Source organism: Platalea leucorodia (assembly GCF_965183815.1).
Source record: "Platalea leucorodia genome assembly, chromosome: 8".
Lineage (NCBI taxonomy): Eukaryota > Metazoa > Chordata > Aves > Pelecaniformes > Threskiornithidae > Platalea > Platalea leucorodia.
Window position 1 is genome coordinate 57,580,312 of NC_138830.1, and position 15,931 is coordinate 57,596,242.

Genomic DNA, 15,931 nt, shown 5'->3' on the forward strand with positions numbered 1-15,931 from the left:
GATGAGTCAGCTTGAATAAGGGAATTGGTGGGCCTGCATTTGAATGGCTTTTTTTCCCCAGTATAATTAGCTTTGAGAAGCCACAGCATACAGAAAGAAACTGAGTTAATTGGCCTGCATGGAGCAGTGCGCTAATGCAGTTTTAGCATTTCATGCTTCATAGCTGTTCTGTACAGGGCTCTTAGAATATAGTCCCAAATTATCACCTCACCCAAATGGGCAGGGTGATTCTAGGCTATGTCCAGGTGTGTTGAGATATCCTTTCTCAAAATTCCTGCAAGCAATTCTCTGCAGTTCGTGGGGATAGAGGCCTTTTCCTTCAATACACACTCAATTCTGGAGAATGTGACAACAGCCTCGGAAGCAATACAGGAGTGCTAGGCAGCCTGTCAAAGCTCTGAATTTAAGTTGGCACAGGGGAAGCACTTCTTTCTGCCTACAAGTGTAAACAGGTATTTAAATCCATCCTTTGTGACTTCTCTTTTTTTGTCTGTTTGAGAGAATGCTAGGCATAGGCACACAGACTGACTCGTATCACAAGTTACTGATCTGCAGTAGCATAGAGGGGAAATGTAGATACAATTGCAAGCATTCACAGTGACTGGGGCACCTTACCACGTGTGTGTTTCTGCTTCGTCATTGCTTACATTTTATGGATCAGTGTATTTTAATTTTTCTCTGCTGTACAGTGAAATTATAACGGATTAAATACTACCTTTTCCCACTCTCTGGATGTGAAGAGGAGTGAACCAAGCTGATATAGAAAACCCTGTGTCTTTCTAGGATCCTCAGCAGCTTGAGCCTTCGGAAGTTGATGGTGGGGCACAATCGTCTGCAGAGCCTTCCACCTCTTCTAGAACACATTCCGCTGGAGGTGCTGGACCTTCAGCACAACCTGTTGACGAAACTCCCGGAATCGCTCTTTGTCAAGGCTCTGAAGTGAGTGGCAGTAGCGAGCACCTTTTGTCTGCATTAACCTTTGGAGCTGTAAAGGTTGATAGTGGCATCTTCGTGACTGTCCTTGCAAGGTGCCATTTGCATAAGAGATAATGAGGCGTGTGCTTTATGAGGGGGTAATTCAGGTGCCACGAGGGAAGCCATCAAGCTGATTTGAGGGAATCAGTCTATGTTACTGTTTAATTACAGGAAAACAGAGGCTTGCCTAACCCAACCGCCAAGCGAAGAATTAGCTTCAGTTGCAATGCTTTCTAAGATCATGTTGCTGCATGAAGAGAGTCTCTGAAAGTAGTGCGTAAATTCAGGTGCAAAGGAAAGAAACAATACAGATTTTGAGATATTACAGCAGAAAGTACATCAGGTCATTGGAGAACAGCGAGAGGGACCCTTATAAATGAACAGCCCTTCATAACTGTCTATTCAGACATGAGTCAACCCTTCTTTTAAAGACTCTGACTAAGAGTTTCTGCAGTCTGCTTCTACCAGTATTGCCCTACCCCCTTCACAGGTTCTTCAGTAGTTTACTGTAAAATGCTGTGTGCATCTGCAGTGCTATATAGCTAATAAGTCATTAGTAGACTCATAAATCTTAATGTGAGTAGGGATGTTACACTCTGTTGTCTGGTCTCCTGTCTAATGCTGTTGCTCTCTTCATACTGGCGTTTGCATACCTCCTTTTCCTGCTGTTAATGGAGTGGTTTAGATGATGTGAAGTCTGATTTTTGCACTTGCTGTGGTTAGCCTCAGGTACCTGAATGCATCTGCAAACAGCCTGGAGTCCTTGCCCTCTGCCTGTACAGGGGAGGAGAGTCTGAGCGTGCTGCAGCTGCTTTACTTGACCAATAATAACCTCACAGATCAATGCATCCCTGTCTTGGTGGGACACCCAAGCCTACGGATCCTGCACCTGGCAAACAACAACCTACAGACTTTCCCTGCAAGGTAAATAAGTAAGGCTGGCGGGCGACATAGTGCTCTCCAGGAGGATGTTGCCTGCCTTACTGCGATTGTACATGAGACTCGGTGTCAAAGCAAGATGCTCTCCCTGTGGCTTGATAACAAAAGCCTGCCATTCCTACACACACGGTGAGGAACAGCATGGTGAGAGGGACTGGCACAGGATACTGCTGGCTGCAGTGGTTCCTGTCCTCCTGGTTGTGGTGGATGTGTGTGTGGGGATGGAGGCCGTATTTCTTCACAACTTCAATGCTACTGGCAAGCAGCTTGCTGTGCTGCTTTTTTTCGCTTTTCAGCCTTGCCAGAAGACCCTCAGTCAGACTTGTCTGAACTCCTGCCCAATGCAGGCCATATAATTTCATCCATTAGTTCATGCACCAGGCTTACGATTTGGAGTTGAAATAGAGATAAATCTATGCTCAGCGTAGAAACTCAAGAGGCTGGAGACTCCCATGTGTTCCTAAGTTATTCCAGTTGCTCTCAGTTATATAAGCCTGCATCTTATTTTTCAGTGAGAATTATTTATCTGCTTCTTTTTAGCACTGTATCACACTGTCTTTCTAGTATGAAAACTACGTAGTATCAGATATTTTTTTGTGGTGCAGTTGATTGGCTAGAGGAAAGGAATGTCATCCGGAGGGACCTTGACAGGCTTGAGGAGTGGGTCCATGCGAACCTCATGAGGTTCGACAAGGCCAAGTGCAAGCTCCTTCACTTGGGTCAGGCCAATTCCCAGTATCAGTATAGGCTGGAGGATGAAGGGATTGAGAGCAGCAGGGATTGATGTGCATAACCTTACTTAGCTAATTTAAATCACGTTTCTCTTAAGGTAAGATCATGTTACCAAATAGTTCATATTACTGTATGTTAAAACTGAGATTCCACCATATTTTTTATCTGCAAATTTTACGAGGTATAATTTGGTGAGTGTGTATATGTTTTTCTTATTAATCACTAATCTGTTAACTGTCACTGAATCAAAAGTGCCTCCCCACAGAACCCTACTAGAAGGACTTACACCGAATTCTTAATTCATTATTACTTTTCGGTAACTTCTGCAATCCAGTTCTGGGGTATCAAATATATTTCCTTTGGAATATAGTAGAGAGCTAGTGCTATACTGGTAGACTTCTGTGTCAGCTTAATTTGTAGCCTCATAAAATCAGCAAATTCTGGTACACCAGCACAAAAATCTGTAGGTTTTGGGGGATTAATTGTGTCAGCACAATTAATTCAGTATGTATTGCATCTGTGCAAGCTTTACCATGATTCTTCCTGGTACTGGTCAGGCTAAACAACCACTTTCATGTAAATCTGTTTTTTCCTACAAAGTACACTGACACAGCTTAGGGGTTTTTGCCAGTTTTAAAATGAAGACACTGTCATCTTCTGCTTTAGTGCTTTAGAAGTCAGGGGTGAAGGGATCTGTCTGTTGTATAAATCCAAGCCAAGCTTGGGGACCCTGAGCTCTTATTAGAGCATCTCTTAGGACTCTTGGTCACCTATCAATAAATGAGAAACATAGCTCAAAGGGCACCTCATCTACAGATTCAGAAAGTGACAAGTTCTCGCCTATAAGCTACAGTATTCTTTTGCTTCCCTTTCAGCAAACTCAGTAAGCTGGAGCACTTGGAAGAGCTGAATCTGAGTGGCAACAAACTGAAAACAATTCCCACAACAGTGGCAAACTGCAAGCTACTTCATACACTTATTGCACACTCTAATGAAATCAGCATCTTTCCAGAGATCCTGCATTTGCCCCGTATTCAGGTATTCTTATGGAGAAGGTAAAGAGGTATCAGGGGAGAGTTTGGGTTGGAGAATGAAGAGTAACTGCTAGGAGAGGGACTGGAGATCCCAGCATTTTGCTTGATCAACCTGAGAAGAGGGCAGAGAATATGCATTCTAGATCTGTTGCCTTTCAGTGTTGATCAAAGATGACTCGTCTCTCATTCATCTTCACCATCTCTGACTTGGCTTATTTCTGGTTTACCATTTGAGACAGTAAGGAATGTTATATAGCTAGGCAGGTTTGTATATATAGTCTATTATCTTTAGTGTGACTGTTCTTTCAGTATTGGAGTCCTGGCTATTGTTGTAAGTATTTGCTGCTTATAAATCGTTCTTCTACTGATAGGTCAGACCCATTTTCATGACCTGTTTGTGGGATACAATCAGTAGTGGGGTCATACGGTGTTTGGAAGGAGCACTGGAGGAACTGATCACATGAGAGAACAGAGAATATTTTCATTGCCATTGTGCTTTTTTTGATATTGCAGTTTGTGGACTTGAGCTGCAATGAGTTAACTGAAATCCTAATCCCTGAGGCACTGCCAGGTGCCTTGCAAGAGTTGGACCTGACTGGAAACACAAACCTGGTGCTAGAACATAAGACACTGGACATCTTCAGGTGAGCCACAGAGATGCCACCCCAGTAGTGACCTTCCCAGGAGGGGAAATGCGATAGGAAAGTGTGTATCGCAGCACTGCATGATGTTATAATGTTCCCTGCCTGAGGCAGCTGAAGCTTTCTGTCTTGTAGGAAGGGAGAAGTCTGGGTCCAAATCATCAGAGCAAGCAAACAATTTCTCAGGTGGTATGAGGTTCTCCCAGCTGTCTCTGGCATAAGCAGCCAGACATCTCCAGAAGGCCAAGACCTTAAATTCTTCTCCTTGGTGCAGTTCTTTGTACAGGCTGCTGTCTAAAACTCTAGACTGGACAAGGTCCTTTGGCCACAAGCTATTCAGCAGGGTCTAGGAGAGAATGACTTGTGTTCTTCTCTCTCTGTAGTCACATTACCACACTGAAGATTGATGCTAAGCCCTCCCTCACGGCAGACTCAGCACTCACTTCTACTTTCTGGAGTCATGGAGTAGCTGAGATGGCAGGCCAAAGAAATAAGTGAGTATTGTGGTCTGCTGGATGCTGACACTTCGTCTTCTCGGGGTACTAGGTGGAGTGCGCTGCTAAGCACCCAAGCAGACTTGTTTTGCTCAAGAGCTCATCCATCCCTCTGTTTCTCCAGATCTCCTGCTAAAGTCTTGGCAACTCAAGCCTCCACATTGTCCTTTCCCTCAGTTTTCATGCTTATCCTGGGATGCTTGGACTTTGCTTGCCACCCTAGCAGAGGTGCTTTTTCTTTCTCTTGCCGGCTGTGCCCATTGCCCTCTCCTGAGTGTGGTCAAGGAGGGTTCAGGAGTTCCAATAATAAACTGCGGCTGTGCATCTCATGGGGCAGTGAATGTAGGGACAGTGGCTTTGCTGCCCTGTGAGAACAGCCCTCATGGCAAGGTGTCTGATGGCTGTGCTTTTGGGGACTGTATAATTTTTTGAGACGTATTAACTTTGCTTGTATGCGTTTCTAACAGGCTGTGTGTGTCATCCCTGGCACTGGGAAGCGTTGCAGAGGGGCTGGAGGCTGTGTATGGCATGTTTGATGGTGACAAGAATGAGGAGCTGCCACGCTTGCTGCAGTGCACCATGGCCGATGTGCTCCTGGAGGAGGTACAGCAGTCAGACACCATGTTCATGTCCAACACCTTCTTGGTCTCCCACAGGTAGGACAGTGAGCAAGCTGGTCCTGGTGGGACCTGCATAGGTATATCACTTAATGTGTTAGGTGGGGTGAAGCAGCCCTCCAGAACGCCTGTCACTGGAGTCTGGAGCCTTCCTACACCTTCTCCTCCAACAGGAAGCTGGGCATGGCTGGGCAGAAGCTGGGTTCCTCTGCTGTCCTTTGCTATATTCGTCATGATGTGGCTGATCCAGCCAGCAACTTTTCTCTGACGGTGGCCAATGTGGGGACGTGCCAAGCCATTCTGTGCCGAAGTGGAAAACCACTGCCTCTCTGCAAAGTCTTCAGCCTTGAACAATGTCCAGAAGAAGCCAAGAGAGTCAAGGAGCAAAAAGCCATTATAACAGAGGTTGGTTTGGGCCCTCTTCACTTCAGCTTCCACCCTCCCATAAAAGCTTGGTACAAATACATGAGCTCTGCTGCTTGCACAATACTGCAGGGGAGAGGATGGCATGAAGGTGTTCGAGTGACTTGTCTGTTGCTTCCTACTCGGCTTCTCTTGCTGATTAGCTATTCAGAATTACATGTTCCTAAAACACCCATTATGGCCTGAGAACTACAGGTACAGGTTGCCAAGGATGGCTTGGGGAGAGAGGGAGGAAAGAAAATAGGTGTGGAACTTGGGTGAGTGTGGAGAGGAGCAACTGAAGAACAGAGCAGGTCCTGGGAAGTCATCTTGTCTCAAAACCCATGAAATATCTTTGGTGTTTCTTGAAAAGTATGATTCAAGTTACCTGTCTTTGGAGTTCTTCCATGTTTTACTCAGTGAAGGTACAGGATTAGTGGCCTTTGAGACATGCAGAACATGGATATAAAGTATATCACAGGTAAAAATTTTAGCACAAAAAAGACAGAAATGTTCATTAGTTTTATGTGGATGTATTAAAATGATTTCTGGAGAACTCTCTGAAGGTTAACTTTCGAAACACTTGGAAATAACATGGAAGTTCCAAAGAACTGGCTGGAAAATACATTGCCAGCAAAGATCTGAGAAATCAGTGCCAGTCATATTAGTTTTATGCTCAGTGGGTCTTTTAAAAAGTATCAGGTTTTTTGATAAAAGTGTTTCTGACAGGGATAATCTCTTAATGTGTTATAGCTCTGCAAGGTGCTATATTCCATAGCACTCTGACTAAAAATAACTGTGGAATCAACGTAGCACGTTAAATGGTTTAAAAACTGGCTGATGAACGGATTCTGAAAAATAAAAGTGAAGTTATTGTCTAAGGAGACTTCCCTGCATGTGTCCTCTGCTGGTTTTTAATACTTAGCAGCAGCAGCAACGTTTAACACCCAGAGGATATGGAAATTAAGAATACTGAAATTAAATTCAGAACACTGGGGAAGCTGTGTACTCTGTATGCACCAACTTGGAAAAGGGACTGAGGGCTGTGGGCAATTTTCTATCCAGGAGACTAGTGCCCGGCTGGCCAGGGGACGTTCTAGCAGGAACAGGAAGGAGGTAATGCCTCCAGGTTACAGCAGTAGTGCGAGACACCTACTTGTTCTTTTCTTCCTCAGGATGTGGTGTCCACGCTTCAGAATGCACTTAGATGTTAATAAAGAGGGAAATAGTTCAGAAAATACACAGAAATTATTTAATTTCTGGATAATCTGCCTTGCGATGAGAAAGCAAAAAGTCACTGTCTCGTGCATACTGAAAAAAACAAGTTTCATGTAAGACTCACGAGTGAGATTCTCTGATCAATGTGCTGCAGGTAGGCTAGCTGTGCATTTCAGAGTAGTTTGCTACAATTCTTCAGAATGTGACAAAAAGTCTTGTGGAATAAAAGTGTGTTATTGCCAGCATGAGTGATGGGCGATCACCGTACCCGATGATCAGCTACAGCGAATGCCTGTGCCGTGGTACCTGGACCTAGATCCCTCTCTCCTGTACTGTAGCTGTGCACTGGCATTTCTCAAGGCTCCAAACCAGTATATGGGCAGGGGAAAGACTGCTCTCCAAATGATGTAATAGCAGATGTAACGCCACTGCCTTGTTTCTCTTGTGTGCAGGACAATAAGGTCAACGGTGTGACTTGCTGTACTCGGATGCTGGGCTGCACGTACTTGCATCCTTGGATCCTGCCCAAACCACATGTCAATTCCATTCCACTGACTGTACAAGATGAGCTGCTACTTCTAGGGAACAAAGCTCTCTGGGAACACCTTTCTTACACAGAGGCTGTCTCAGCTGTGCGCCACCTACATGATCCACTAGCTGCTGCGAAGAAACTCTGCACTTTAGCCCAAAGCTATGGTTGCCAAGACAACGTAGGTGCGATGGTGGTGTGTCTGAACATCAGTGAGGACAGCTGCACCTGTGAGATGCATGGCCTCACGCTGCCAGGTCCTGGGGGATTTAGTTCCACCACCAAGCCAGCAACACCTTCATCTAGCAGTGGAATTGCTTCAGAGTTCAGCAGTGAACTGTCTGCTTCTGAGGTTAGCAGTGAGGTGGGCTCTACTGCTTCAGATGAACACAATGCCGTTGGTCTTGATGGCAGTTTGCTACCGCGACAAGAGCGACGGTGCAGCCTACATCCTGTGCCCCCCTCAGGCATCTTTCAGCGCCAACCTTCCAGTGCCACCTTCTCTAGCAACCAGTCTGACAATGGTCTGGATAGCGATGATGAGCAGCCTGTGGAAGGTGTGATGACAAATGGCAGTAAAGTGGAGGTAGAGGTGGACATCCACTGCTGTAAAGGAGAGGGCCTGGAGTTTGAACCTCCTGCTGCAGAGTACAGCTCCTCTGCTCCAGGGCCAGAGGATGACTCTGGGCTTGTCCTCGTCATTCGGAGACAGAACAGTGTAAACAGCAACACTGTGCAGAAAGGGGTCAAGGAAAAGTGTGAACTGCAAAAATCTCTTTCCACATGCTGTCTCTATGGAAAGAAGCTTTCCAATGGCTCCATAGTGCCCTTGGAGGAGAGCCTCAACCTCATCGAAGTAGCCACAGAGGCACCCAAGAAAAAGACAGGCTATTTTGCTGCTCCATCCCAGATGGAGCCAGAGGATCAATTTGTTGTGCCACCTGATCTGGAGGAGGAAGTGAAGGAACAAATGAAGCAGCACCAGGAGCATGGAGCAGATCAGGAAAAGAAAGAGGAACATGCAGCAGCTCTGCCAGAGGAGTTTGACACAGCTTTGTAACCCTACAAGTACTGCTCCCACATTGTCTGTCCCAGGAATCTCTGTCCCATAAGGGCCATCTTGCCCTCCAAGGGGAGCTGGGATCTGCAAAGAGTACAGGCATCTGCTGCTTCCTTAATGGAGTTGAGGAAGAATTGGGAGTGCTAAGGTCTGGGCTGTCCACTTTTCACTGTAGAGTCTCAGTTGTGCTGTGAGCACGCAGACCAGCAGCTGAGCTGTGCGTTAGGGACTGTCTGGAAATTGTGCAAGCACTAGGAAGAAGGCAGGTGTTCAACACCTGCCTGTAACTCCTTGAACCCCGAGGTTCTGCCAGCTCTGCAGGAAAGGGGCTGGGGGGGGGGGGGGGGGTGGGCGGGGGAGGAGGCTGCTGAGGGGGCAATGTTCAGTGTTTGGAGTCCTGTGAATATTTCTGATGCAGCCCCTCCCTCCCCCCCAGCACCTGACTTTGTTATTCCTTGAAAGAATACAGCCAGTTGCAATGAAGCTGACCGAAGAATGGTTTTCTGCATTAATTGCAAGCACTTTTATTGATTGCACTTAAGCTGCTCTGCTTCCCTTCAGCCCAGCACTTTATTATTTAGGGTTAGGGGAGAGAGCGCTCCACAGCAGCTGTGGCGGGGGCTTTTCCCAAGGGATATTGTTAGGGCAATGGAGGACTCAGGATACCAGTGTTCTGATGAGCACTGGTGCAGGGTAGAGTGAGGGTTATGATGGGATCAGCCTATGGAGGATGAGAGAATACACAGCTGAATGGTAAGCAGGTGCCTACTGACGCATTTTACATGCAGCATAGGGAAGATCAGCTCTGGACTGACTGATTAAGGTCATGTGTAGAGCTAGTGCTTCTAGCTGCAGAACACAGACCCAGCTCAGCAGCAACCTGGCCACCTGCACCATGGATGCTTCACAGTAGAGGTTTCCTGTATCCAGAAGACATGGGATGAAACCCGGAGCTCGTGCTTGTTTCAGTGAGGTACTCAGTCTAAGATGAAACCAAGTTGTAAGCAGTGGTATGCCGCTCTAAGGCTAGTGAGCAGTGGGGCTGCCCTTCATAGGCTGGGGAAGTGTTCAGTGCTCTGTTCCACCAACATAAACCTCTGCACTGCCAGCTACAGCATCTTTGCTTGCCTCTGAAAACAGGAGTCATATTCCAAATCCACAGCAACCTTGCATTTCATGGTACACGCCCAATTTGGCCACAAAGAAGGTGAAAGCATACTTGTTTCTGCTTAGCTTTCAATGCAAAAGGAAAAATGGAACTTTTCACCTTAATAACATCTTTATCAGCACTGGAAAAGATGTTTAAAACAGTCCCACTAATGGTGAATTGGCCAGTCTGCACTCGGCAGATGCATTGTGTTTCCATTAGGGTTTTTGGTGCAGGGTGTCGGTTGGCTGCCTCCGTCAGCATCTTGGGTAAGGGTGTGAAAAGACCGCTGCCCCTGTAGCGTGCAGGTCTGTCTGCCTTAGCTGGCAGAGCTGGACAGCAGCTGCACCGGCCACGTCAGTGGTGCAATAATCCTGACTGTAATGTGGGCTAGTGCCTTTTCTTCTTTATGAATTCTGTTTATGAAGAAAACTTGAAAGTTTCTTCTCAAGAGCTCTGAGGGGCTTGAGTTGTATATTTTTGGATCAAATTCAGGCCTTGCTCAGAAGGAAATACTGTGCAGACTACTTGTGGGATTCTGTCAATATATATCTTTTGACGAAATCTAACAGAGTTTTACTGAGATTTCCAAGCACCTTGAATTTCTTCTCACTATGAAAAAACGTATTTTTACCATGCATATGAGAGCAACATTTTAGGATACACCTTGTGCTTGTTATGGTGTAATCATGAAACAACCCAGCTTTTTCCAAAGTTTAAACTCACACAAATTTTGGCTGTTTAAATGCCTGTTTCATTTGGAAATTGAGAGAAAAGGTAATTCTTAGAATGACAGAAACAGCAGCATTTGAATCCCTTAGGCAGAGAAACAACAGCAGAAAAGATTCAGAAACTAAACCCCAAACCTCTTTCATATTCTCTTCGTACAAGTATGCAGAAAAGGCTCATCCCAATGTATCTGACTGTAACTTGCTCTGTCACTGGTGATAATTTTACCTGTGCCCAGCCCAACACTTTCTGGTACCTGATAGGGCTGCAAAGCAGCCTCTGTTCAGTGCGGGACTGATGCAGAAATACACTTTTCTTTCTGAATAAGACTGTGACAAACCTTGCACTAGGAGACTGGCAGATGTTAATGCAAATCAGGTCTCTCTTTCTTGCACTGATGTGGAAAATCCAGTGTGTCCTTGCCAGTCTGAACCAGTAGCATTGCACGGCCACTTGGCATTGCCACAGGGAGTTAGTCGTGAATGGCTCTACCTAGCTCAGTGGGGAAGGACTAAGTAAATAAAGCTCTGCAATGGAGCGTGCAGACTTCTGAGCTGCACCTCTTCATGGGAGTGGCAGAATGCAATGCAAGGAATTCCTGCTTAGCCTTTTTCTCCAGTGCCATTTCTGGTTTTGAAGCAGCTCCTATTTTCTATGGGCGTGAAGTGTCATGGCAGAACATGGCTTCTTCTCTTACACTAGGTAGAGTCCACGGCTTTCTCTGCCTAAGCTGATATTATGAACTGTTTGTCTAACTCCGGGCAGCACAGCCTGAGTGCTTCCCTCCACCACCACCTTTTGTTTTCCTGCCTGCCTAGAGGCAGCAAGCTTCTCCGTCGTCTTCCTCGCCTTACTTCTTAACACCACCTTAGATTTCAAGCTCCCTAGGAGCACTGCTGTAGGTGGAACAGGTATGAATGGGCAAGTCTAGTGAAGGACTCATAGCAGGGGATAGCAAGTGTTTTCCCAGTTCTCTTCCTGTTCTCCTCCAGTCTCTCCCCTGATTTTTGTATGAGGTTCTTGCACAGATACGTCCTCTCCACAGAGCCACATCACTGACAATGTCCCGTTCCTTAACAGACCTGCTGTTAGAGAGGTTCTCAGCTTGGGGTCATCAGGCTCTCTTGTCCCTGCTGAGCAGTGCCAGACCTGCCATGCTCCATGCGGCCACAATCAGGTTATGCTGGTGAGTTGGTTTGTCCCCCTCTTCAGTAATTCTGGCTCTGCTGGTAAGCATGCTCACCGAGACCAGGCACGCTAAAGGCACTGACCTGTCTGCCCTGTCCTGTCCAGAAAGGCTTCCACAAAAGGAATCCATAAAGGTTATATTCAGGGACGAGTAGTTGGGGCCCAAGTATTAAGGATAAGGGATAGCCTCCAAGTTGCTCCCAGCACCAGGAAGAGGCCTGGTGGAGGCAGCGCCACAGATTGCTGGGACCTGATCAGAATCCTCAACTAGACGGGAGGGTAAAATCCTGTTCCAAGAAGGAGCAAGTATTTCCCTTTCTCAGGGACAGGCTGCTGTGAGGCCTGAAATCCTTCTAATAGACGGGACATTCAGCCACACCCAAGGCCCTTGGCCTTCAGGAGTTCCTGCACTCCTTCCAGATGGCGATGGCTTTCGTGTCACTTGCCAAAGGCCGCCTTCAGGCAGTGGGTTCACCTCTTTGGTTTTGTGCAATCCTTGTCTGCTGTTCCGTTGCTGTCCGAAGACTCAAGGGTAGTTTTTCATCTTTTTTCACATTTTAAAATGTTACTTTTTTTTCTAACTTGACTCATATGACCCAGTGCATGTTAAAGAAATATTGCAGCACACCGTTTATTAAATAATCTTTTTTCCATGTTTTTTGTTTTAAAAAGGAAAGTATTTTCTGTATCCCACTCTAGCATGCACCTATAATAATCCCCATTTTTATCATGTATGGGAGTAGGTTGTCCGATGAATGCACCTTCAGCACTGTGGCCTATGTTTGTATTGCTTTGGAGAGGCAAATAACAGAAGATTGCTGGAAAACACTATTCCATTGATTCTTTATTCAGATGTATAGAGCAGTCCAGGAAGGAAGAATATTTTTGCATCAACTTCTCAGCTGACTTAGCAATAAAGATTTTTACTTTCATCTAACTATATATTCTGATTCCGTTACTGCGCTGGAGGGAGTTTGTGCAATACCCCAGTCAAACATAGCTGTGGCTGGCAGTAGCTGTGCCGTAGGGTCTCCGTCTGTGCTACTTCACTCATCGGCCTTCCATACAAAAGCTACTTGCGGAACGCTGTGCAGCTGGAATTCATAATACAATTAGTAGGCAGCTTTCTGTGTCCTGCCAGAGTCCTGCCCTGTGAACTTGCTCTCAGTGGTACTGTGCAGCGCTCTGGAAGTAGCTGCAGAAAGCAGGAAATACAGAAGCATTAAAAGCAGCAGGACCACAGTGGACTGTCCACACAGATCCCTGCAGTGAAACACTCCGTGCATCTAGCTGCTGAAAGGGAGGAGAAATCAAACGAACTCCGGAGTCCCCAGCGTGTTCCTATTAAGCCTTTGTTTTACTTTCGTATCTCTAGTTCCAACAGTGTTCCACGGTTTTGGCAATTGTGAGGATTTAGTCACTGGTGCCAGTGAAACTGGAGATATATCCGAGACAAAGCATGTTTCTGCTGTGTTTAGTTCGGTGTTTGGTTTGGTTTGGTTTTTTTTTTAATACGGGCAGAACTGGTCTGTGAGACCAGTGGTGGTTCCGTCTTCGTACGGGCAGTGCACATGGTGGGCACTGCTCTGAAGTGACATTTCATTCTGAGGCATGATTTTGTGATTCTAGTGCTACTTTTATTTTCCCTGTTACTTTTTTTTTTAAACTTTTATAGAAAATTTAAATTTCACCTTTTTTTTAATAAATATTACAAGAGCAGCATTTCATTTCCCCGACTTGTACATTAGAAATGTATTTTGAAAACAATATACTTCTATCTTAAACCACCTGTTTGAGCTCTTAAAGCTTTTGTCTGATTATCCCAACTCAGGGCATCTTTTTAAGCAAAACTGTTGTATAGAAGTTATACAAAAGACCATTTCATACAAAAATGTGCCCTCCCCAGGAGAGTTTGAAAAGGTACTGTGTCACAAATTAGGCTGAGCGTATTCATCATTTTGCAAGTTTCTTTCAGGATTCTTTGATGGCTCTATAAATGCCATGTTCAAACTGCCCTGTTAGTTCCAAGGGACCTACAAGAAAGCAATAATTAGCTGCCACAACCACAGGCCTCGCTCGCTCATTTTTAAGAGCTCTGTTGTCAGTGAACAGTCGCATGCCCGTTGTAAAGACAGTTTCAGCTACAGAAAGCTGTTCACCAGCAGAAGTGTGTAGTAGCAGCACTTGCAGCAAGACCTCGCCGGAGCAGGCGGAGGCACCCGACGGCGGGGAGGGAAAGGGCACCTGTGAGGCAGGCAGCTTGCTAGCCGACTACACGAGGACAGTCATTCTCTACTAGGAGACAGCTACAGGATGAAGACAAGCCATCGGACCAACTTTGTGTCCGCTAATAATGCAAATTCAGGTTAGGAACAGCTTGGCTCTACCGTATTTAGAGCTGTACTCTCTGAGTGTGCGTTCTGCTGCAGCATTAAGGATGCACTGCCCAGACGCAAGGAAAAGCACACTGCTTCGTTTCAGTAAGGAGGCTAGCAAAAATCATGACCGTTACTGGAGCAGAGGAATCATTCTAAAGCTCATATAATTGTACTGGCTTCTGTTTCAGTTTGTGAACTGTTCTGTACCCCCTGACAGCTAGGCCTGCACTGAACAGGTATGCCACGACAGCTACGCAGCCCGAGAGGCCAGCAGCAATCTCTGCCCCGTGCAGGCTGCACCTAAAGCCCTGATAGCCTTTGCTTTGATAAAGCTGCTCTCGCTCTTTGCACACTGATGAATTATAAACCCCCAGCAGAAAATGGAAGAAATAGTACAGAGCAGGCACTAGGCCAACTGCAATCACTATGTCCAGGCTGCATTCAAGCAGCAGCCATGCTGGGAAATGCCATGGTACCCGCAGAACACCAACCAAAATAAGAACGCAAGAGAAGACCAGGAGACACCCTCCCACGGCCATTGCTGCCCTTGCAATCGGCAGCTTCAGCAGGTAGAAACGCTGGTCAAGCTGCTGGGCTCTTTCCCCGTCTGCTCCGCTAAAGCCGCTGTAAGCCCCGCCGTACTGGTAGTAGTAGATGCCCCCCAGGCCGGGAAGGCCCGTGTAGCCTCCCGTCGAGCCGTAGGACACGGAGCTGCAGACCAGGACCAGCAGGGCGAGCAGCGCTTCCACCGCCTGGCAGCAGGCTGCAAGGGAAGGGCGGCGGTGGGGCCGCGGCGGCGGCGGGCCCGGAGGGCGCCGCTCCCCGGGGCGGCCGGGGGCGCAGCCCGCTCCGGCGGGGCGAGGCGAGGCGAGCGGCCCCCGCGGCCCCCCCCCGCCCCGCTCACCCCTGCCCGTGCGCAGGTACCGGCAGCGACGGCACTCCAGCAGCCCCGGCGCGGCGGCGCGGCTTCCCGGCGGCCCCTCCAGCCCTGCTCCGGGCACGGCGCTGCAGGGAGACGGCGGCGGGGATAGCAGCGACCCGCCCGGGCCCCCCACGGCCGCCCCCCGAGCCCCCCACGGCCGCCCGCCCGCCACAGCCCGCCCCGTCCGCCGCACGGGCCCCCCACGGCCCCCCGCCCGCCCCAGCCCGTCCCGGCCGCCCCCCAAGCCCGTCACTCCCGCCCGCCCCCCGAGCCCCCCACGGCCGCCCGCCCGCCCCGTCTGCCGCCCCGGCCCCCCACGGCCGCCCCCCGAGCCCCTCATGGCCGTGTGCCCGCCCCAGCCCGGCCCGGCCCGGCCGCCCCCTGAGCCCTTCACAGCCGCCTGCCCGCCCCGCCGAGCGCCGTCTCGCCCCGTCCCGGCCGCCCCCTGAGCCCCTCACGGCCGCCTGCCTGCGCCCCCCTCACCGCCCGCCCGCCCCGGTGCGTCCCGTCCGCGGGGCGCGGGGGCTGCAGCGCTCCGCCATGGCCCGACGCAGCCCCGCTCCTCCGGCGCTGGGGGCGCAGGGCCGGGCCGGGCCGCGGGGCGCCCGACTCGGGGCTGGTGGCGGCGCGGTGCGGGGTCGCGCCGCGGGCTGGGGTGGGCTCCGTCCCCTCCGCCCGGGGCTCGCCTCAGCCCTGCCGGGGCCCTCCGGCGGGCGGTGAACGGCTCCGCCGCGGCCGGGCCCTGCCCCGCCTGAGGGAGGCGTTAAGAGGGCGCCGTCGCGGCCCGCTCCCTTCGGCGCCCGGTTACGGACCCGCTGTCCGCCAGCGCGGCCGCTCCCTTTCCGTTCACACGGGCGGTATCCCCGCAGCCCCTCGTGGCGACGAGGACCTGAGGTTCCCCACCTGCCATATAACAAGCACGGTTC

General features: G+C 48.9%; 2 protein-coding genes across 5 annotated transcripts in view; one reads left to right on the forward strand and one right to left on the reverse strand.

Moving 5' to 3' along the window:
- The window catches only part of PHLPP2 (PH domain and leucine rich repeat protein phosphatase 2), a 36,743-nt gene extending 27,767 nt beyond the window's left edge, over positions 1–8,976 (forward strand). For all 4 annotated transcript variants that reach the window (XM_082320776.1, XM_082320774.1, XM_082320773.1 and 1 more), the window contains 8 exons: positions 784–939; positions 1,699–1,899; positions 3,522–3,684; positions 4,194–4,324; positions 4,705–4,815; positions 5,283–5,471; positions 5,606–5,837; positions 7,505–8,976. In XM_082320776.1, the coding sequence (XP_082176902.1) occupies positions 784–939; positions 1,699–1,899; positions 3,522–3,684; positions 4,194–4,324; positions 4,705–4,815; positions 5,283–5,471; positions 5,606–5,837; positions 7,505–8,641 (2,320 nt within the window). In that variant the 3' untranslated portion in view covers positions 8,642–8,976. The remainder of the gene's footprint in view (positions 1–783; positions 940–1,698; positions 1,900–3,521; positions 3,685–4,193; positions 4,325–4,704; positions 4,816–5,282; positions 5,472–5,605; positions 5,838–7,504) is intronic.
- A 42-nt stretch (positions 8,977–9,018) lies between these two features.
- Positions 9,019–15,703, reverse strand: MARVELD3 (MARVEL domain containing 3). Its single transcript, XM_082319926.1, has 3 exons — positions 15,489–15,703; positions 14,988–15,088; positions 9,019–14,846 (listed from the first exon to the last, which is right to left on the reverse strand). The coding sequence occupies exons 1-3, from the start codon at positions 15,545–15,547 to the stop codon at positions 14,236–14,238; spliced, it is 771 nt and encodes a 256-aa protein (XP_082176052.1). The 5' UTR covers positions 15,548–15,703; the 3' UTR covers positions 9,019–14,235.
- Positions 15,704–15,931: the final 228 nt, after the last annotated feature.